General features: G+C 39.4%; 1 protein-coding gene across 3 annotated transcripts in view; it reads left to right on the forward strand.

Moving 5' to 3' along the window:
* Positions 1–24,403, forward strand: part of CNTNAP4 (contactin associated protein family member 4) — a 251,582-nt gene that overhangs the window by 22,475 nt on the left and 204,704 nt on the right. For all 3 annotated transcript variants that reach the window (XM_019413125.2, XM_019413122.2, XM_019413123.2), the window contains exon 2: positions 14,696–14,806. In XM_019413125.2, the coding sequence (XP_019268670.1) occupies positions 14,696–14,806 (111 nt within the window). The remainder of the gene's footprint in view (positions 1–14,695; positions 14,807–24,403) is intronic.

Here is a 24,403-nt window from a genome sequence, read left to right on the forward strand (position 1 = left end):
GCTCAGTCGGTTAAGCGTCTGACTCTTGATTTTGGCTCAGGTCATGATCTCATGGTTTGCACTGACAAGCAGAGCCTGCTTGGGATTCTCTCTCTCCCTCTCTCTCTGCCCATCCCCTGCTGGCATGCTCTCTCTCTCTCTCTCTCTTTCTCTCAATCTCTGTCTCAAAGTAAAGGTGTTGAATGGAAAGAAATAATAAGCCCAAAGCCTTTAGCAGGAAATTTAGATTCTTTGGCCTTCAAATCACATCTAGAAAATGGAGATAATATTTTCCTCACAGGGTTCTTGTAAGGATTTAATGTGGCTGAGACATAGCATGCAATACACGTAACTATTACTGTTCTTAGCATATTTCTCTAGAAGGCTCCAGTTAAAATGTCATTGATACACTGGCGTGGGTCAGTTCATCCTACTAATGCCTTAGCTGCTTAGTAGATTAGAAGCAGATGAGATGCTATGACATATGCCAGGGAAGTACCTGAGTGATGGGTCAAGGAGAAGAGGTCTTTTATATTGGAGACGTGAGGATGTGAACAAGTAAACAAATACTGGGTCAACTCGGCAGCATTTTGTAGGAACTAACATGAAAGCGATAACTTCTATACCTGAAAACAAGGTAAAAACTATACATTATTCTAATTCCAGAGACGTGTGAGTAGAAGTATGTAAGCAATTAGCATTTAAAAAGAAAAATTTTGAACGACACTGGTGAGTTTTGTCTTGTGCTACAAGAATTATCAGTTTTAAGGCATGGTAGTCTTCAAAAAACAAATGACATATCATGGCAATCCCATGATCCCATCAGCATATTCAAAGTTCTAAGGATTATTTTAAGCGAATTATTCTAAGTTCTAAAGTCAAATGGCAACTATTCAAAGATTTTTTAAAGAATTATGTTTTGAAGCCAAAAGCAGATGATGGCGGGATATGTAAAGGAATGGAAACATGTGTTTTCTATTTTTAAATAATTTCTGGTCTAATTTGAGATGTACGTACATCTAAGATAACGATTACAGCTAACATAATGGTACTTGTAAATAATATGTGAACTCAGATATATTGAAAGACCTGGAAGTAAATGAGTTCCCAGTATTTGGTATAAGGAATGTTATCGGGATGTTGGAAGGGTTACAGTAAGATGAACAACCTAGAAATGCTAAGGGTGCATCCTACAATCTCATCTAAAGCTTGGGCATCCTCTCAAGCTCACATATTTCTTAGCAGAGTTTAGTTCCTTGCAGTTGAGGCCCTTGATTTTCTTGCTTGCTGTCAGTCTGGGTCCGTTCTTAGTTCTTAGGGGCCACCCACCATTGCTTACCATATGGCTCTCTCCGCAATATGGCAGTTTGTTCCTTCAAGGGTGGTGGGAGCAATTTCACTCATGCCTCATGTCTCTCTGACTTCTTTGTGTCTTTGACCTTCAGTACTTTTTGAAGGGCTCCCCTGATCAGGTTGTGTCCACTCAGGATAATCTCCCTTTTGAGTCACTAAAAGTCAGCTAAATTAGGGATCTTAATTAATTAACGACATCTGCAAAATACCCTTTGCCATTTAATGTAACATGATCATGGGAATGATATTGCATTGGATTCACAGGTTTTGCCTGCACTCAAGGGGAGAAGGTTATACCAGATGTCCATAATAAGGGGCTGCCTTAGAATTTTGCCTTCTGAGGGGTTCACACACTTGGCTATCTTTCCAGTGGGGAGGGGCCTGTGCCAGGGCACTACTAGTATTTAAGGAGATAAGGGACTGGAAATATCTTGGTGTCCTTGAGAGAGTGGTGGTTCTGTGGTGGGGGTGTGGCCTTGCTGGAATCAGGTTCCAGAGCTCGGACCAGGTATCATCAGCCTGTTCTCTTGTTGAGCTAGCTCACATCTGCTCAGCCAGCTTTTAATTAAGCTGCCAAAACCAGGGAAGTGTACCCCAAGGCCAGCGGAGCTTATCCGTTGCTTGATTATGAAATCAAACACAATAATCTCAACCAATGAGACAGAAATATCCTCCATCTAATTTCACGTTATTACTCAGGGAAGCTTATTGTTTCTAGTTGGCTTGGTACCCTCTTTCCCACCCTCAGTCAGAAATAGCTGTTTATCAGAATTGCTTTACGGGCTTGCCTATTAAAAAGCATTTATCTGCAGAAAAACTCCTCATCACTGTGAAGCATTTCAGCCTTCATCTTTAAGTGTGATATTTTGAGGTACAAATAACAACTCTCAAAATAATTTAGTAATAAAATTGCGTATTTGCTCAGAAATGTCGAAATATCATCTAATATGACTAGAATAGGAACTGAATTGAGGCTTACTCAATTTTCCCGCTAGGAATCCAAGTCTAAAACATGGCAATTTCAGGTTGAAAGTATCAGTTAATGGAAATAGCACATACTTAGGAGGTCATCATTGCTGTGACTTCATGCACATGCGATACAGCTGGGCACAGCATGAATGCTCTGAACATTCTAACTACATCATCAAAGGTGTCCTAATGAAGAGATGCCTGTGTTCTCTGAATTCTTTTCCATTTTCCTTGGGAATGGTGGCCACTCCATTTCTGCATCATAGGCTGCCTTAAATTCTATTTTTCCGGAGCAAATGAAACAAATCTAAAGCTCGAGGGACATAAAGAAAAATAAGGCCTTTTAGGACATTAAAAATTGTTTCTTAATAGGAAGACAGTGCATCACAAGGACATTCTACTTCCTTTTTGGGGTTAATAATTCTGTACCAATTTTTTTTTTTAGAGCGAAGATGGCATTGTGGTTAGGCATGTTAAATGCTACCCTCTTTCTTTCTCCTTCTCAAGGGAAAATTCTGATAATAAGATTTTGTAAGAGATATCCAGCTAAATTTTATTCATTTCCAACTCCTGAAGTTTTTGAATTCAGAATAATAAACACTTAAGGCAGCAATCACAGACACTTACGTAGTACTTACTATACACAGGTGCCAGTACTCCTCTATCTGCTGACTCATTTAATCCTCAGAAAGCCCTGTTTACCTTAGTATCATCATGATCCCCATTTAGAGATGGGGAAGGCACTTTAAATAAAGTGTGGAAGATCAGTTAGTAATTGGCAGAGGCAGGACTTGAGCCCAGGGAGGATGGCTCCGAAGCTGTATTTGAAATCAGTGCGCTCCACCATAGACTGGCTTCTGCGTGAGGCGCCAGGTACCACGTGATGCTGACCCTCCAGATACTTTCGTCCCAGGAAGTGGGGATGCAGACCACCTAACAGGTGCCATAATAGGTACCTGTTCAGCTTAAGGAGGTACCTTCCAGAAGGGTGTGAGAGGTGGTGGCTCTCAGGGGGAATATCAGTGGAGAAGGGGGAGTATGGCTGTGACTTGGAGAGGAAGCAGGTGCTCAGAATGTCCCAGTTTTGTGCATTGAGGAGAGGCTTGGGGTAATCTCCTAAATGGTTCTGGGAATGAACCAGTCTTGTCTGTCTCAAATTATAATCCTTTGTGTGGATTCCATTAACTCTTAACGGCTTACCAAAAACAGGAGGTCTCCTCGTTAAAGCAATATATGTGTGTCCCCACATCAGACTCAGAAGTGTTCTTTAACAATCAGTGGGCAATAATTTGAGCCACAGAATATGCAAAAAAAATTCCTTTCTTGGTTCTACACCTACAAGTTGGTAACTGTGGTAGGCAGAGTAATGGCCATCCAAGGATGTCCACATCTTAATCCCTGGGATCTTTGACTTGACCTTATAAGGCAAAAAGGACCTTGCAGGTGTTATTAGATTAAGGCTCTTGAGATGGGGAGATTATCCTGGATTATCTAGGTGGGCTCAATGTCAGAATTCTCATTAGTGAAAACGGGCAGGAGGGGAGTGAGGGGAGAGATGTGATCAGAGACCCTGAGTAAGGCAGTGGTCCTGCAGAGGTTGGAAAAGGGAAGCGAACAGATTCTCCCCCAGAGCCTCCAAAAGGAATGTTGCCCTGCTGAAACCTTATTTTAGCCCATGAAGCTAATTTTGGACTTCTGACGTCAGAACTGTAAGATAATTAAGACACCAAGTTTGTGGTCATTTGTTACATCAGCAATAAATAACAAACTACTACAGCAGCCATTTACTTCCTCTGCCTCTCTTCCTGGGCTGTGAAAAACAAACAATTATCTGTAATAGTTCACTCAAGAGTTTTTACACGAGCCTATTAAAAAAGAAGAAAAAAGAGATGAAAAATTGTTTATAATATACATTTAAACCTATTCTGTTTTAAAGCCGTGTCTTGATTACCATTTGACTTTAGCTGTTCTATCATAGATTTAAAGTCAATTTAATCTATGTCGTTTGCAGTTAATGGAGGGGTCACATAAACTCCTGTGTAGGAGCTTAAACTGTAAATGTTCCAGAATCTGTGTCTGAGCAACTGTGGACAGAACCTCACTGGATTCATGTATACGTGATATTTTCTCTGTCTTTCCTCCTTTTTCTTGCTTGACTGTTTTGTGTTTAGATTGTGAAAGGCATAGACCCCATGTTTGCTGAACATCATTTTTATTTGCATTTATTATCATTTTTTTCAACTACCAGTTTTTAACCTTACATGTGAGTTTGCTTTAGACTGGGCATCAGCTTTATTATTTTGAAGCGTACTTTATATCTTATCTAAGTTACACCCCTGTTAATGTTCTGAACCCCTCCCCGCGCCAACTCCACACAAATCCTAATTTTGTGAAAGGACTCTATCACTGTTTTAAACATCTTACATTCTTTAATCTATTGGAATTATTTTGGGTTTATACTCATGTAAAGTTTCTCTCTTTAAGTTCTTTTGAAATCAAAAGTCAGTTCTGAAATTTAGATTCGGTCATAAAAGGAACTGGTTAGAGATATGTGAACAAGCCTTCAGTCTATTCATGTGGGTGTCACATGTGCCCATTTTGTCGGAAAGAGTCTGTGATGTGTGCAGATTCTTGGAACCCTCATACTCTCTTTGCTTTTTGTTATTTGTTCTACCCTTTCACCTTTGGTTGGTTTTGTTTGTTGGATTTGTAGGTTTCCTTGTCCTAAAATCTGGACTTTAAATAGTTGCTATTAAGCCTCTAAAATCAATCAGCCTCTGGCTGTGCTGTCATTAAAAGTTAACTGCCTTCCCATTAATCCATTAATTGTGGAGATTAATTGGGAAAGCGATTCAAACCAAGGATCTAACTTGGGGCACTAAGCCAGTGTTTGCCTCCAAGTGAAAGCTTATCCCATTAACATCACGGAGTATTAACAATTATGTATATAATTCACCCATGGCTTATATAGGAGAAAATGCCTAGAAACTGAGAGGCTGCTGTAATAATGAATTCTTGACAACTAGAAAACCCCCCATGAGTCTGACTCCGTTCTAGAAAAAATGCCAATACGTGCTTGCTTGTTTTAAATTGCAGCAATATGTTATTTTTAGATTTAAGCCACTGACAAAGTTAGAAGCTCATGTTTGTCTTATTTAATATATCTAAAGCTAGTATCCTCAAGTGAATGCTAATTTTTATGCTGAGGTCAAATTTAATACTCAAAGAGGCTAAAAGAATTTAATAGTAGTATATACTCAGTGGTATTTAATTGAGTTGAAATGTTATTTTGGATGATGATGAGAGAGAAAAATCAGGATTGGCCTGTATTTTGTTACCTGCTCTTTTGAAAAATTATGTTTTATTTTAGCCCAGTTGTATCACTATCCTTAAAACTTATTCTTTTTCTTTTTTTTTTTTCTCTCCAGAATGTGACTGTGGAGTATTTGCCTCCACACACTGTCAGTTGACTTAGCTATGTAGGGAAAATGGGGTGCGGTGTAACACCATAACCATTTTTCAATCTTTAAACAGCCTCATAAAGCAGTAGGAAAAGCATAAAGTGCCTTTGAAAGGAACAAAACTCTCCATTAGATAGGAATTAATTTGCAAGTCTATTTTACCGGTCTCCAAACTATCACGGTGTCCCGGCTAAACTACACCCCAGACAAAGTAAGTCCGAATGACCTGGAATGGGGCACAGCCACAGGCAAGTTTTAAATCTCCCCCTTGTGATTCTCCTATGCAGCTAGGAGAATTACTGAAGGTGCATGTTCCACAGAAGAGACAGCCTGGTGCTGATCCATATATTTTTTATCAGGAAGTTGATGCTTTTCATACATTCCCGGGTCTTCTGTAAATTCTTAGGATGGACTTCTGTGGCTTTTCTTTGATGTGTGAGTGAATGCCTGGGATGGTTACAATAAGGGGGTGAGCTTGCAGAGTTGGGAAGAACTCATTATCATGCAAATAAAGGAGACTTTGAGAACTAGCAAAGGCTAGTTAGCCAGAGTTCCCTATAGCAAGAGAGCCAGCCACCATCACTTATGTTTGGCAGAGACTCAAGGGGGGGCGGGGTGGGGGGGGAAGCTTTATAGTGGAAAAAAAAGGGGAGGCTTCAGGTATATCTGCATTGGAGGCTGCTGGTAAGAGGAAGCTGAAAGCAGGCTAAGTAGAAGGAGGGCATCCTATGTGATTGATTAGATGTGTGTATTTGGTTTCTTCTGTATTTGGTAGAGATTTAGAAATCTCTACTAAATACATTTATCCAGTGCTAACTTGGAAGCAGAGGCAAAAATTAGGGAGGTTGTAAGTTATTAGACAAGTCCTGACTGTTTAGGGCCAGTTGCTACAGGGGTTAGTGTTTGGCTTTTTTGGGCTTATTACTGTAGATAGTAGTTTGGCTTCTTGGGCTGGTTACTGTAGGTTATGGGTCACAGTTCTATTTTTGCATGTAATCTGGCCATTGCCCATTTGTATATCCAATTTCTCACTGGACAAGAGTCAGAGGTGCCTGAAGGACTGGATCCTGTGTCATTCCAGGGCAGGGGTATGGGACTACTCCTGGAACCTTGAAACTAGGCCTGGACCATTTGTAGAACTCAGACTGGGCTTATGGTTGACTCAGACAATATTGTCTAATTTTTCAGATAAGATCTTGGCTTGTATACAATATTTTTGATATATGTTAGCATAATTCCACACTTTCTTAAATTAGTTGATTTCTACTTTCAACTGAATGACAATTCCAATAATATAGATTGGAGTAAAACATTTTGTTCCAGGAAATATATTTCTTGAAGGGAAGGTCATTCCTTAATCCTGATTCTGTCAATGGCATATTTGGAATAGGTCTTTGTGAAAAGACTCAGATTCTAATGTTTCCAAAGCTCCCTGTCACAGGTCCCACCTCTGTCTCTAGTTGTATGGGAATTTTTAAATATTTTAAGTATGTTTTCTATCTATCCTATCCTGTCCTCTCCAATGAATATTCGTCTGGGAAACATGATCCATTAGCAGGCATGCAAGTAATTTTGGCAGGTTTTCCAAATAATAGAGAAGGCAGCTAAGCCGGATGCTACTGAAAATTAGCTCTATTTTTTTTGTCAAGTATATTTTAGATTACCAGTGTTTGTTTCAACAGTGTACTTGCTCAGAATAGGATTTCTGTGTTGTTGGGTAAATTATTTAACCATGGTGTACCTTTCTCTTCAAGTGTCCAATGGAGTTAATACTATCAAATAATATAGGGTATTTGTCAGGATCAAATGAGTTAATACATGTGAGGCACTGAGAACATAAGCAGCTAATAATATATACCTATTATCTTAGTACAGGTAGTATTACACAGAGATTAAGAAAATTGAATTACTTTTATTAAAAACTGAACAGCTTTTACTTACTTATGAGAATTATGCATTAAAGCCCTTTATAAAATAAAATAAAATTACTTTCGATCGAGCTGTATTAAAATACTTTCACTATAGCTTGCATCTTTATTTGTAACAGGCTCTTGAGTTTTTTATATACACAGTTTGCCAGAGATCTAATTTATCATTGTCTTTTTAATGACAATTGTAAGTTTTTCTCTCGTGTGAAGAAGAAATGGTGATTTTTTTCTGAGATGTTGACCTGAAAGCTGTAGATTTGTGTGTGTGTGTGTGTGTGTGTGTGTGTGTGTGTGTGTGTGCGCGCATGCATATGAGTGTGTGAGAAAATGTCTCAATATAAATTAGGTTACTATGGACATTCTAACGATTCACTAAAACTGTCTTCTACATGTAATCAGTGTATAGAATTTTTTTTTTACAAAAACATTAAAAACTGGTTTCACATTTCTAACTGTATCAAGGCTAACGTGGAAATTCTAATATGACTATGAAAAAGGTTGAACAAAAAATAATATAATTTTGGAAAAACAGAAGTAAGAGAGATGTCCATTTCTTCCTCTAATAGAAAAAGACACTAATTAACCAAACATGCCCTATTCACCGTGCTGAATAGTACAAGCCTTCCCCCATAATGATTGAATTTTTAAATGTCATTAGTGACTGGAGTCTTAATGAGCGCCTGTGCCACTTTGACCTAGATGTTCTCCCCTCCCCTAACCATCATAAAGAGATCAGGCTGTGCCGTGGGTCCTCACCTGGTTCCGGGGGTCAGGGCAGCTCCCCTTGGCTTCCTCTCCATCGCCAAGCTCGATGAGGGGTGAGGTGTTGGGGTGGGAGCTGAGTCCCTGCATGCACGGCGACAGCCCAAAGCCTGGGTGGAAGCTGAGTTGACCCTTGTCCCTCCCCCTAGCTCTCAGGGGGATGGCAGGATACAGGTCAGAGCTCTCTTGCTGGGATGGGAGTTAGACAGCTGAGTCCAACCCATGTGCGAGAGGTGGGGGGTACAAAAAGCAGCACTTGGGCCTGGAAGGCCTCAGTCTCCCAGGGCCTCCTGTCCAAAAAGTTGGGGAGGGCATGGAAGAAGTTCCATCCTGCTCCTGCAATTTAGAAACCTTCCTTCTCAGTGTCAAAAGACAGCCCGAGGGGAGGTGGGAGTTAGGGCTTCCACGCCAACGCAGAGCAAGTGCTGGACAGAAGGGGGGCGAGGGGCACACACGTGCCAGCAATGTGCAGGAAGCAGAGGAGAGTGGGCCGCAGCTCTGGAAGAGAAGTGGGGTGAGGTCAGGGCCCCAGGCCCAGTAGCTCATCTGCTCACAGCAGGAGGAAGGGGGCCGCGTCGTCCTCTCCCTGCTTGGCAGCTTCTGTGGAGGGCAGTCCCCTGGAGACTTGCAGGGGTGGGTGTGCAAAGGCACCACACTTGAACACTATACATTTACATATGTAAATATGTACATGGTATATTTAATACAGGTGTTGTATGTAAATGTATGTATATGTTTATGATTTTATATAATGCATAATATGTACATATTATGTAGCATATTTAGACATGCAACTACATGTGTCCTAATGCATATATAGCATGTAAATCTACAAAATATTATTTACACATCTAAATGCATATATGTATATACTTATACATACATATGTATAAACTATGTAATGTAGATGTATATTTCAAGTATGTATGAATTCATATTTATTAATATGTATATATAATACATATATGCATAATACATATGATTATATATTTTTATTAGTAACACATTTGTGTATATAATATGTATACATACAAAAATATATGGATACATATTTATATAAGGATACCATACAGTGAGTATATGCCATCACTTAGAACTTGATGGCTAACTTAGCATTGATACAGCTTTTATACACATGTACATGTATACATTTTAATAAATGTATATGTACATACATATGGGTGTACATATATGTATTATAATCATGTATTAACATTTATGCTTATTATACATATATAAATACACATTTTTACATATCCAACTATACAAATTTATACATACATATATGTGTATACTATAATACACGTATACTATTATGTGTATAATAATATATGTACATATATGTGGGAAATAAGTTCAAGAATTCCTTATACTTACATAAATGGGTTAAGAAAGCTTAGGGCAGAAAGCCACCACCATAGGGAGAAAGGGCCCAGGGTTAGTGAGAGAGATATTATAATAGGATCACAAGTAACTTGTTATATCATTTGTTATATCCATCTGGTGCCAGTATACTTTGATCACAAACTCCACATGCCCCCCCCAGACCCTTTGCTTCTTACACACACAAGTTAATCATTACTGTCTGATTGTTTTCTCCACTTTCACCATGGGTATAAGATCTTGAGAGCTCAATAAATACCGAGAGGAAACCCCTGCTTGGGGCTCTTGTCTCCTCCCAGACATTAACCCCTCTTGTTTTCAATTCTGTGTCTGCTCTCTTGATGGACAAGAGAGAACTCCAGATTCATGGTCTGAGACACATATGTATGTCCCTAGTGAAGGAACCAGGATGGTAATGATGTGATATAATATTTTATTTAAAAATAATACTATTATGTTTTGAACTGAAATAGTATATTATTTCAGATTTCAAATAGCATACTATTTCAGATTATTTCAGTATATAATAAATAGTATATTATTTCAGTATATTATTTCATTTCTGACATATATTTATGCACTCTGAACAATGTTCATATGCACTCTGGGAAGCTGTAAATTAGAGCTAATAATCATGAGAATTTGAGGAAACTGGGAGTGCTAGATGAGAGATTAGTCCAGAGAAGACGAGTTCACCCAGTTTCTTTTACTGGAGTCTAGGATAGGGTTTCTCAACCACTGCACTATTGACATTTGGGACTGGATAATTCTTTGTCGTGAGGGCTGCCTGTACACCATAGGATGTTTAAGCAGCATCCCTGGTCTCCACCCACTAGATTCTAGAATATGCCCAAGTTGTGATGCTCAAAGTGTCTCCAGATGTTGCTGAATTCCCCTGGGGTGTCTAACTCACCTCCTGTTGTGGTTCTCAGCTATGTCCAGGGCCTGCATTTTACTGCAATTACTGGTACAGTCAGAGAAAACTTGTTTTCTGGAATTAAATTCACAGGAGACTGACACTTAATCTAGAATTCCATTTTATTAGTGTCTTGAGGGAAATATTCCTTTTACTCCAGACTCCTTACTGCTGTCTGAGTCCTTGCTCCTGTGGTTCAGGACTATTAAAGATCAATAGTTTTGTTGTTTGTTTGTTTATTACTTTATGTTTTTTTGGTAATAAGTTGCTTGGCACATCTGGAATTGAAGTGTACAACTTCTTGAGAGAGATGTTATTTATGTCATCATGGTATCTGGTGAAATTCCTATACTCCCAACCTAAAGAAATAATAGTTGTAGTTATAGTGTTCTTACACACTGGATTCTAGACCCCATCTCACTTTTTTAAATACCATGGTTCCACTCCAGTGAGGCAAGCAAATTAACTAAAGTCTGTATTTCAATTACCTCACTTGTAAAATAACAGTAATACTGGTATCTTAAAGAAGAGTAGTAAAGATTAATAACTCTGTGTAAAATGGGTAAGTTCTTAGTACAGCGTGCTCACTGAACGTGTGTTGGTTATTATTAGTTTTTTTAAAAAATTTTTAACATTTATTTACTATTGAGAGACAGAGAGACACAGAGCATGAGCAGGGGAGGGGTAGAGAGAGGGGGAGACATAGAATCTGAAGTAGGCTTCAGGCTCTGAGCCATCGGCACAGAGCCCGATGCGGGGCTCCAACTCACAAACCTCTAGATCATGACCTGAGCCAAAGTCGGATAGTCAACCGACTGAGCCACCCAGGCGCCCCTGTTATTATTAGTTTTTTAAAAAATGTTTATTTATTTATTTTGAGAGAGGGAGAGAAAGCAAGCACATGATCAGGAGAGGACAGGGAGAGAGAGAGAGAGAGAGAGAGAGAGAGAGAGAGAGAGAATCCCAAGCAGGCTTTGTGCTGTCAGTGCAGAGCCTGATGTAGGGCTCCATCTGACAAACCGAGAGATCCATGACCTGAGCTGAAATCAAGAGTCGGATGCTTCACCGACTGAGCCACCCAGGCACCCCTTATTATTAGTTTTATATAAGAATAACTTTAGAATATTTTACTGCCAGATAAACATACCATAGATCATGGGGATATGTGTACGCTCATTGCAAAACATAATAACACCATGTAATCACCACTCAGGCCAACAACTGGAAGTTTACCAAACACCAGAAGCCTCCCTGATCCATTTTCCATACCCCATATTCTTTCCCCATAAATGAAATAAACGCACCTTCTCTTTATTTTAGTCCCATTTTAGGCTAAAAATAGAACAGTATTGATTCTCAGTTTATAATGGCAAAAACAAATGAGCAGTAAATATATGCCCTCAAGAGTGATTGCACTGGAGAGACATTTTACGTCTGAAACATCGATTTGCATCTGCATAATTGATTGAGAATTACAGTTAAACACGCTTTTTTGGGTCACACGTACACCTGAATACTGATAATGATTCAACAGTGACTGTACTTCTGGTAAACACATACCCACATGTGCACCCCCTGTAGAGATAACACACTCATTTGTACGCGCAGATGCACACATTGTCTTTTGCACAGTGTACGAAAGCCATTTGGTAGTTACTCCTGGTTGGGCACAATCAGAACTTCCTTCATCACTCTGTGGATTGTGTGTCTCTTTATGTCTACACTCCTTAATACTTGAATTAGCACCAGATCGACGGTGTCAGTACTTAAGCCAATCAATAGACCTGCAGGAACTGTGGGCCAGTTATCAAGTCTGTCTTAAGAGTCAGCTAAAGAATTTCAGGTGTGCAGGAAGAAAAAGTGTGCTTTAAATGAAAATGAGACAGTCTTAAAAAGTAAAATGCCATCTCAGGCAAATTCTTCTGAAAGGCATGCCAATGTTAAGTTGGCAAATTTTTACTTATCTCTTATACTTGAGACATTTGGCTTTAAAGAAAAACACATTTCAAATAGGACTGCAGAAAAATATTGTAGTTTGAATGCTTTAACAATGAAACTACCAACGACTGTTTTTTTTTTAAACTGTTCAGGCAGAATAAGCTTTATAAAATTTCAGATGAATTTAGATAATCCCTAGCTTAATTTAATTTAAATTAAATTATTGGTAAATAATTGGGACAATAACCCTGCCTGATTTTTAATTACCAGTTGTGTTAAATCCTAAATATGAGACAAATATTTTTTCTGATTAGAGTAAAAACTGACAACAACTTAATAATTGTATAAAATAAAAGACAAATATGTAAAGGTTGCATGGAATGAAGAATTACCTGAATAAAATAAAACATATGTTACAACATTGTCTCCATGAGATTATTCTTTTTTTTTCATATATAATTTATTGTCAGATTGGTTTCCATACAACACCCAGGGCTCATCCCAACAGGTGCCCTCCTCAATGCCCATCACCCACTTTCCCCTCTCCCCCACCCCCCATGAGCCCTCAGTTTCCATGAGATTATTCTTATACTTTCCCTCTCTCTTCATGCCTTAGTTTTAATTTTATATGTGATACACATTAACAAGATAGATGATAGGTATATACTTTGTATATATCCGTATGTGCTTGTGTCTTGATATATACATGCATGTATGTACACACACATACACATCTCCTTCCTCTGGAAGTAACCATTGTCCTGAGTTTTATGTTTTTCATTTCTGTGTTTTTTTAAAAATTATGTGTATTCTAAACAACGTATTACTTAGCTTTACTTAGTTTTAAGATTCTCAAAACTATCAGACCTGTTTTGTTTCTAAGATCCAACCATTATCTTCGGTGTGCGTTGATGTAGTTCCTTTGTACTGCTATATGTTTTTCCATTGTGAAGAGTACTGTGATTTATTGATCTGTTCTGTGGTCATTGGATGTTTGGGTTGTCAACGATTTTTTCCTATTATGAACAATGTTGCCAGAAATTGCACATCTCCTGGTGTACAAATGCAAGAGTTTCTCTAGGTCAGTGATTTGCAACTTTTCTCTTTTCAATGGACAGAGAAGATACTGGTATTTGTATTACATCGTTGGGTAGGAAGGCAAACTCCTTGAGACCAGTGTTTCGTCATGGGGACGTTCTCCCCAGGAGGACATCCATGTCAATGGAATTGGAGGAACATCGGGGTACAGAAAAGTTCAAATGCACGAGCTAGTGACAAATTATGTTTTTAAAATAGGTGCTCAGATTTACACTCCCACCTGTTGGAACTTCTCTTGGCCCACACTCTCTGGATGATCTGGTAGTGTCAGAATTCTAAAATCTTGTGAATATACTATCTGTAAAATAGCATCTCATTGTAGTCTTGATTTACACTTCTTTTTACTGATGAGTTTGAACATCGGTTTATATACATTCTGTTATGTGAACTCTCTGGTCTTGCCTTGTGCCATTTTTCCAAGTGTTTTTTCGAACCAATTTAAAAGTAGTTTTTGTCTTTATTTTATTTTGTTTTCCTTAATTTTGAATACTAATCACATGCTGTTTTGCATGTACTTTCCACATGTGATGTTTTTTTTACGCATCTTTTAGCAACCGTGATTTCTTGATTTTAATATAGTTTTATTTATAAATCTTTCTTTACATACATTTACTTGTAAATTTGTATACTGATTAGGTATTTTTGTTTCTTGCTTAGGTAAATCTTTTCTATCTCAAGATATTATATTATTTTATAATTTCTACAACATTTTTCTTCATATTCTCTTGTCTTTAAGTTTTTTTTTCTTTTCTTATTGAACTTATTAGGTCTCTAGGAGAAAATTGCATATAAGCAGTGGGCATATTGTTAGAGATCCTAGTATTTTTTGTTTTGTTTGTTTGGCCTATGGAATCCAAGAAAGCTGTCAGCACTGTTCTAACCTCAATGTGGATTTTCCCTTTTGGCAGATGATTGTGATGAGCCTCTGGTGTCTGCCTTGTCTCCGGCATCGTTCAGCAGTTCATCTGAACTTTCTAGCAGTCACGGTCCTGGATTTGCAAGGCTAAATCGAAGAGATGGTAAGTCTGCTTTTTACCTTTTGATTGGTTCGTGTTGAATCTCCCTAATTTTCCATTCTCTTTTAATGAAATCATTATAAGTGACATATTGTAAAAGGAAGTACATGTCTCCATAAGCAAATGGCTGAAACTCACAAGAAGTATATGACTTATAGGACTGGTTCTGGGATGGCAAAGGGTTACATCCTATTTTAAAGCCCGTGTCATCATTTCAGCACCCAAGGAACTGAAATCCTTCAGTATGGTGAGCTTTTATATTTATCTTATGACGTAAACGTTTCTAAAACAAGATCTAATCATTATGTATATAGTAGCCATGAAAAATCTAATTGACCCCCTATTTCAAGTTAAACAGGAAGCTTGTGAGAAGAAGTAATTTTCAAAGACGCTAGTTATTTAAAAATAAGGAGCCCTCAGTTTGCGCAATTATCAGTGTAGATGGCATGATTCTCTCTCCTGTGGAGGAATGGGAACTTAATAAGTTTCATGCTCCTCTAGGAATGTGCAGTTCGTATTGTTGACAGTCTCATAGGTAGGTTGTGTTTGATCGCTTGAATATGTTTAAGGGAAAGCGCAGATAATTAAAAGGCAACTTGCCGTTGAACTAAGAGAGAATTTCGAAACTCTGTGCACTTAGAGACAGCATCATCATGGCCCCTTTCCATAATACGTGAAGGCAAAAGCCATCTGCACTCACATTCTATAGAAAGAGGCTTGGCAGTTCTCACACAGAAAACGTTTTTAGCAACCATGGAAAAAATAGACATCGACATCATATATTATTGAAACCGTGATTTGCTCATTTATTATCCCCTTCTTGCATGCCATATGTCAGCCACTTCTTTTCATTTTTCTCCTTGATGTTATCCTCGGTGCTGTTGTAGTGTTTCAGCATGATGCACATTGGATGTAACACATAGATCAAATTGTGTGTGTGTGTGTGTGTGTGTGTGTGTGTGTCTGTGTTTTGCCATCTGGTACACATGATAAATATCTAACACCTTAGCATGACTTAATAAATTTAAGTTTATTTTAAAATGTCATCTCATATTATTTGCGACAGTCACCTATGGGTGTATCTGAGTGTGAAAGCATCACTGGAGAGTAAGAACGGAGATCCTTGATCAAATAGGGAATTTGTGGGGCCTTGGATATATTTGTGTAGATACTGCTTGTCCGTTCCTTTTATTTGCCTTAGAGTGAGGGTTATTGGACTCTCTCTCCCTATTTGCAATTCTGAATTCTTTCCTGACCACAGGCAAGTGAGCTCTCCTAGCCCCTCTGCAGACCAGTCCAACTCTTGAACCTGTGCTTCTCCAAGCAGGAATGCTGACATCACAGCAGTGATCTTGCAGTGAGGTCTCTCTCTTATACTCCTTTCCAAAGTAAGGCAGGGTATAACATTTACCACTGCTCTATTTGAGAAATAGGAGCTTTCCTAGGATTTGGCCCATGGAAGGATACAAAATTTAATTTAACTATTTATCTTTATTTCATTTGCTGAGATTCAATAAATCACACAAAATGTATATAAGTTATGAATCGGATCAAATCGTATTTTTCATTAATTTATAGACTCGTCAGAAGTCTCCGCCAGTGAGACTCATTTTCATTCTTAATTCGTTTCTCTGGCTCTTGGTGAACCACAGTATCAAACTTCATGAATCTCATTTGCATGTTAATGAAATGGAGAAACAAAACAGGATCATTTTAATTATCTTTTGCTGGTTGTCAACCTACTTGATTACATTTTTTTCTTTTTTATTTAGTTTTTCTTTTTTCTTCCCTCTTAATTACATCAAGTGTTCACAAAGGAATGTCAGCTCTTGAGTGATTTATTAAAGGCTATATGTTATTTCTACTATCAACATTCCTTGTAGTATATTTAGATCAGGCTGTGGAAGGGTGTTTAACCAAGTCAGCAGGTCACATGTAAATAAACTGAATCAACAAATAAAGGCCTAGGTCTCCCAGAAACACGGATAGAGTGACCTCTTTCCTGTGGAATCTAGAAAATTGAGAGCCAAAGAACAAACAAGCAAGAAACGAAGAATCAAGCTTATCCAGCGGCTGTTCTCCATCCATGAGATAAATGCCATGGGTAACTGTGAAAATAACTAGGCCCCGGGGTGGGAGAAGAAGACCAGAAAAAGATACTGTTGAACATAATGAATCTCTCAGGAGGGATGAAGAAAAATGAACATTTTTGGAGGTATATTAAGTTAATTTTGCCACTTGAGTGCTGTTGTGGTTTGAGTTGTGTCCTCCAAAAGGATACATTCAAATTCTAACCCTGATGCCTATGAATGTGACTTTATTTCGATCTAGAGTCTCTGCAGTGTGATCAAGTTGAGGTCTTATTGGTTTAGGTTATTGTGGATTAGGGTGAGCTCCAGATCAGGCCTTGTAAAGAGAATGAGATTTGGAGACACACAGAGACAGAAGAGACGGAGAGAGAGAAGAAGGCCATGTGGAAATGGAACATGTAGAAATGGAAGCAAAAGTTGGAATGATGGGGTTTCAAACTCAGAAATGTCTGTATCGCCAGCAACTTCTAGAAGCTAGGAGGAGGCAGGGAAGGAGTCTTTTCTAAAGCTTACAAGGGGAGGAGCATGGCCCCGCCAACACCTTGATTTTGGATGTCCAGCCTCCCAAACTGTGAGAGAATAAGTTCTGTTGTTTTAAGCTGCCCAGTTAGTGATATTTAGTTAAAGCAGTCCTGGGAAGCTGGGAAGAGTGCCCCTGAGGAAAGGACTTCTCCGTACTTGTTCGTACTGGGAGGATGCCTCCAAGTTTGAATCTGAAAGATCTCATAGCTCAGAGGAATATAATCCAGATGTAAGGGTAAACAACACAGATGAACAAAAACCCATCCCTGCTAATACTGGCTACGTATTAGAATGAAATCTCTCTCTGCCTTTATATTCTGCCATATTGCTGCAGCTTCCATGTAGTTTGAATGATGATTGGCAGCTAAAGTTAACTAGTGTCCATGTCAAGTTCAGACAGGCTCTAGCGTGCCATTTGATAGTCCAAGTGTGTTCGTACGACAGAATATAATGAGGCCACAGATGCAGAACTGTCCCTCAGGCTGCAGTGTAATCCAAATGAAAGTTTTAGTTTTGATGTACTCGAGAAACCTAGGAAATGGGTTACTGCCAACTGATATACTTGTGTACACATGTAAAATCATAAAGCAGTAAATAAAACTATCATACTTACGTGTATTTATAGGTATGAGTGTAGATATACATATGTACCTGTGTTTATTTATATAGCAGATTGCTCCCATAACTGAAAAATTCTGCAAGTTTTCTGTCATCTATTCTGTAAGGTCGGAATATATCCTATTTTCCTAAAAGTTGAATGTTTGTCTTTGTTTTCCCATTGTCTATTTATCTTTCTTTCTTTCTTTCTTTAAAATTTTTAAATGTTTATTTTGTGTGTGTGTGTGTGTGTAAGAGACAGCATGAGTGGGGGAGAGGCAGAGAGAGAGGGAGACCCAGAATCTGAAGCAGGCTCCAGGCTCGGAGCTGCCGGCACAGAGCACGACATGGGGCTCAAACCCAGGAACTGAGATCATGACCTGAGCTGAAGTCAGACGCTTAACCGACTGAGCCACCCAGGGACCCCTCCATTGTCTGTTTTTCTTCACTGCAGTTAAACCCTTCCACTCTAAATGCCTGCCGAGCAATGTTTTCCCCATGCCCATAGAATTTGCTGTTAACATCAAGCATCTATCTGTAGAGAAATTAGCATATTTGGCTAATGGACAGAGAGAACTCCCATTTTCGGATGTACTCCTAATGAGAATAATTATGACATTCTATGCAGAATTATTTGGTGATTCTTACTGCCCTAAATCATTGTGCTTCTTCACATACAACTATTATGCCTAAATTAAAACCCAAAAGATAAATCCCCAAGGTATGCATGCTACATGTCAGTGCTTAAGAGGACAGATGAGGTGAATGTTTCCTGCTGTTAAACATATTGCAGAAAATCTTTTATAATTATCACATTTTAAAATGATAGCATTAATATACTTAATAACCAATACTTTCTTCATGAGGAAAAGAATAAGAGATGGGTTTTGCACAGCACCAAAAAAAACCTCAATCCTAAAGAAAGGGCAGCCTCATTGGTACAGTGGGTGTGGGTCAGGAATGTGCATAGAGGTCCCTAGGACCAGAGATGGTGTGGGCAAGCTTCCTGACTGAGAAGAATATGGATTTGGTGCATATGGGGATGGCCTTTTATTGTAGTTTGTTCGAGAAGAAAAGATATTGCCAGCTTGCTTGCTTCTATATCACCTGCTTTCCCATTACCCCAAAATCTGAGGTGCCCGAGTAAGCCCATGGTCCCTGAACAATTATCTGAATTGCAAGGGGCATGCACGTCCACGTTGATTCAGGCAGTGAATACATGCCTTCTTACCAGCTCTGCCCAATTCTTCTGTCTCATGCCGTAATTCATCTCCAGGACTAGGAGATGTACAGTTCTTAACACTGAGATGAGAGCACTGAAACCCGACTAGATCCCTGAAGAGTCAGATCCCTGAGAATTACCCCTGTAGTCACAGAACACGTGCTTCTCCAGCACGCTTGAACCTCAGCTAACCTACTCTCCTACTCACTCCAGTGGATCATAAAATTTTAGGTGAAAAGCAGACACTTCTGTATTAGACATCTCTGAGACCAATTCACCATTCTTGGGTTTAAATGACTACTACTTCTTACTTAAGGACGGGAAAAGTATTTAACCACTGTGCTTTAATTTCCTAATTTTCTACTGGAAGTATAGGGATAGTATTGAAATGGTTTTGGCTTTATTGATAGCATTGAAATGGTATTGGCTCTATTGAAAATAATCTTGGCTCTGGTATGGTGATAAGAAAAGCACAGTCCCAAGAGAACGTTAAACTGTTCAGTGTGCCCTGCCAGTTAACCACATTTTAGCAGACCTCATGGGACCAAATATATAAATTACAAGGATAATCTTGGGGAATTCAGGCTTCCATATAACTCTGGTAGTAAGTGTTGGTTTTTTTTTCTGATTAATTATAAAGCAAAACAAAAACTATGTTTTTATGTTCAGTATTAGCTTGAAGTACGTTCTTCTATATCGTAGTCCAAGTTTGTGAACTAGGGCGATCTGATGCCTTTATGTAAAATATTTTACTTTTTTAGCAATTGGAAATTGGTTTATGAAGTTACACAGGAACTTCCAAGGAGATTAACATTTTGGAAAAGGTTTGGAAAATGAAGGTCTAGATCAATTTTATGGTCCGTGGTGTGTTATTCATGCTTATAGATTATATTTTGTGTGCTGGCCTTGAGAAGGTAGAAAAAAAATGAGTAAAGATTTACATCTTATTTCTCCATATACCTATATCCTCTGTTCATTAAAGCAGGGGAGAATTTGCTATCATTTCTGTGATTAATATAGAATCACTTCTACTCTTCTATTGATTCACTTGACTTAACACCAGAGGTGCTTGTCTGCTTGGTCGCTTGGCCCTCTCTTTACTTTGGATATTGCCCTCCTTTCTGGGCCCCCTTCCTTCTCAAGTCTCTTGCCAATGTCTTGGTCATCCCTCTAACTTACCTTTATCGTCTTTGTCTGCCCTGTAGCGTACTTTTTTTCAGCTCTAAATCAACCTGATAATGTAGCCTGAGTGAATGTGCCAAGTAGCCAACCCTAAGCAATTTATAGTGATAGAAAATATGGTTTTAGAAACATGAAAACTAGATCGTCATCCTAAATAGCAAGTTGCATTAAGGAAATGAAATTACCTCTTCTTTTCTCCTTTCCTATAAAAGTATGGGGTGGAATTTGAAGATCTCTAAATTCTATGACAATTCTATGACACTCTTTTCATTTCTAATACTCTATACGCAATACCTTTTCTTTCTAACTCACTCTGGTAATGGAGAGAGTGAGTAGTGATATTGATGGCCCTTCAAGAAGAAGGTAAGTAGAGTCCCTGAAGGCAGATTGTTCTTCTAATTCCGCTCAAACTAGGAGACACAGAATGTTCCTGGCTTAGGAAATGTCTTAAGCTGCCATAGGATCTAGGAATTCAAGTCATAAATGTGATCCTACTGAAATTGATACCATGGCTCAAATTTGGTCAATTAAAATACGTTCATGAGATTTACAATTATCATTAATATTTAACATATTTCTTTGTGTATATCTAACATTTTTCACAGGGCTGAGTAGGGAAATTTCACATATAGGTAGGAGAAAAACGTGAGCTAAGTAATCAGGTGGTGTGTTAGGTTGTATTGTCTCAGAAGCACACTCTGGGTGATGACTGAGGTGCCAGTGGTTTGTTAGGGGGTAGCTCCCAGGAGAAAACAGTGAGGGAGTGGAGGAAGCAGGGTGAGGAAGGGGAAGAAGCCAATCAGTTTCAAGTGAAGTTCCACGCGCTGCCTGATCCCCCACGAAACTCTGGATGGTAAAATCGTACCTAAGATTTTGTCCTACTTCATGGTAAAGAAACCGAGCCGAACAAGACGGCTGGGTGTGTGATCAGTTTAGAAAAGTTCGTGTCTGAGCTTGGGCCACTGTAACAAAATACCATAGACTGGAGGTCTTAAATGATAGACATTTCTTTCTTGCAGTACTAGAGGCTGGGAAGTCTGAGATCAAGACGTTGGCAGATTCAGCTCCTGGAGAGAGCCTGCCTTAGCTGTGGACAGCCACCTTCTTGTTGTGTGCTCACAGGGCCTTTCCTTGATGCGTCTGTGTGGAGAGAGCCATCTCTGTCTTCCTCTTCTTGAAAGGGCACTAATCCCATCATGAGGGTCCCACTCTCAAGGCCTAATGTAAACCCGAGTACCTCAAAAAGGCACCAAATACCATCACTTGGGGGTTAGGGCTTCAACTATGAATTTTGGGGAGTCACATTCAGTCTGTAACAGCTGCATTTTTGAAACTAGTAAACCAACCAGAAAGTATTAACTGCTTGAAGACAGCTGATAAAAACCCAAGATAGCCAGGCCTTCAGGGGCAAAGATCCTGGAGAGAAAGGAAATACCATATAGTGAGCCTGATATTTTCTGCAACACATAACAGGGCTTCAAAATATATAAAGAAAAATGGACAGAAATGATAGGAGAAATAGACAATATAAATTGAAACATAAAACATAGTAAGGGGTTTTTAATCTCTCTCTGTCTCTGTATTTTATCAAGGAAGTGGGCAAAAAAAGTAGTGAAAATACAGAAGATTTTAACAGCAAAGTGAACAAATTTGACAAAATATATAAATAAGTAGTAATTATATTTATTTAATGGGCAGGATGCATTAAACTCTACCCCCAACAACTATAGAATATACATTCTTAGGCAGTGTACCTTTGAATATTTACTTAAACTTATTCTGGGCCATAAAAAATTGTTTGAATAAATCTCAGAGGATTTAAATCAGACAGAATAAATACTGTGGATACAGTTGAATTAAACTAGAAATCAATAATTAGGAGATACTAAAAAACCTAGAAAGGTGTGGACTTTAATTAGTATGCTTTCCAAAAAGAAATCTCAGCAGAAGTTAGGAAACATTTTAATTCAATGATAACAAAAGGCTATCGGGTCAAAATTGAGATGCAGCTCAGTCCAAACTGATAGCTTGACTTGCACAAATTACACAAGACAGAAGACTAAATATTAATGATCCATTTATTGCCTAGTTCTTCAACTTCTCAAGAAATGCTTAAGAAACAGCAGATTAAACCAAAATAAGGAAAAGGAAAGGAAAAAAAGAAAAGTACATTAATGAAATAAAGACGTAGAATACAACCAATAAGACAAAAGTATAGCAAGAGGACACTTTAACAAATGTTCTGCTAATGATGGTGAAAATTTAAATGGATTGAAAAAAAATGATTTGAAAAACACAACCTGAAAAGTCGTACCAAGAAATAAAATGGAAAATTTAAATATCCCTCTGTCTGTTAAAGATAGTGAATCCATAATTCACACGCTCCAGTGGAGAAAACTCCAGGCTAAAATGCCTTCATACGTGAATTCTCCAAGATACTTTTAAGGAAGATAAAACTCTAATCTTACACATTCTCTTCCAGAGGACAGAAAAAAAAAAGTCAAAATACTTCCCAACTCCTTCTGTGAGGCCAGCATAACCTTGATACCAAACCCCGTCAAGGACAAACAAGAAAGGAAAATTAAAAGCCACTCTCTCTCATGAATATAAATGCAAAATACTGCAAACAGAATGTTAGCATATATGTGTGGAGGGGTCTGGGACTCAGCCTCAGAATGAGAATACACCGTCTTGGCTGGAAGGCACGAGGGCTCTGCTAGCAGGTGGGTTGTATAACCAAACTGGAGCTTTCTAGTCTGCTACCGTGCAGAAGAATCCGGAGCATCTTCTCGAGGAGAGGAAGCGTGAAGGTAGCTAGCCGTAGAAAACCATCTTTTTTTTGTATACACTCATTTTAGAGACTATTGTAATTAAAGATGTGCTGTAATCTATTGGCCGCCTCTTGGGTGACACGTCCCCTCAGCCACACCTCTTTCTCTGGCCAGCATGGTAAGGAGCAAGTCCAACTCCCGACAGGTGCAAGAGGGCCTGGTCCGAGATTGTACCCCTTACCTGTAGCTTCCTGCCCATGGCTCCCTGGATGCTCCCAGCGAATCCACCGGGTGTTAAAATCCTGGCAGCGGAGTATGGGGAGTACTGTCTGCCTGTGAGGCTAATCTTGACCAACAGAGGACAAAAACTGATGGAGAAAATCTTCCCCGCTTGGTCCTTAGGGTGGAAAGTTCTGAGATGCATCACAATGAGGCTGACTTCTCATTTTATTCGTGCATTGTGTTCTTGATTTTGTTCAGTTGTCCGGGTTGTCTTGTATCTCACTGAGCTTCTTTCTGATGGTCGTTTGACTTCTTTGTTAGGCAATTTGTAGATCTTCGTTTCTTTGGGGTCAGTCGTTGGAAGTTTATTCCTGTCCTCGTCCTTCAGTGGTGTCCTATCTGCCTGATTTTTCGTGATCTGTACAGCCTTGCATTGTTGTCCGCGCCTGAAGGAGTGTCACCGGACAGGGCCCTGGGCTGCAGGATTGGTCCCAGACTGTGTCTGAGAGGGGCTGGAACTGATCGAAATGGCCACGTCAGGGTGCACAGCCCGGTGTGCAGGCCTGCTTTCAAGGGCATGGAAGAGCATGTCTCTTGCCAGACCCCTGGGTGGGCAGGGCTGCTCCAGGACTGTGGCTCAGAGCAGCCGGAGCCGAGCCACAGGGCCGCTTCCGAGTCCAGGACAGTGAAAGCAGGCAGGCCTGCCTCTGGAGGCGTGTGCGGGTGAGGCGTGAGTCTCCCTCGGGGTGCCTGAGTGGGCACGACTGCTTCGGGCTGCAGCTGAGAGGGTTTGGAATGGGGCCCAGGACCCCTTCAAGATCCACAGTCAGACCGAGGTTTGAGGGCTGACCTGCTGGAGGACGGGTGCGACTGCTTCCTGATGGAGCAGTGAGGAGGGCCTGGCCGGTCTCTGCAGGGCAGAACTGCTGTCCAGAGCGGCCGGGAGGCGTGGGAGCCCAGGTACAGAGCTGTTGTCGAATGTCCTTTCCCACGG

Source organism: Panthera pardus, unplaced genomic scaffold, assembly GCF_024362965.1.
Source record: "Panthera pardus isolate Hobbes unplaced genomic scaffold, ASM2436296v1 HiC_scaffold_19, whole genome shotgun sequence".
In the NCBI taxonomy this organism is placed as follows: domain Eukaryota; kingdom Metazoa; phylum Chordata; class Mammalia; order Carnivora; family Felidae; genus Panthera; species Panthera pardus.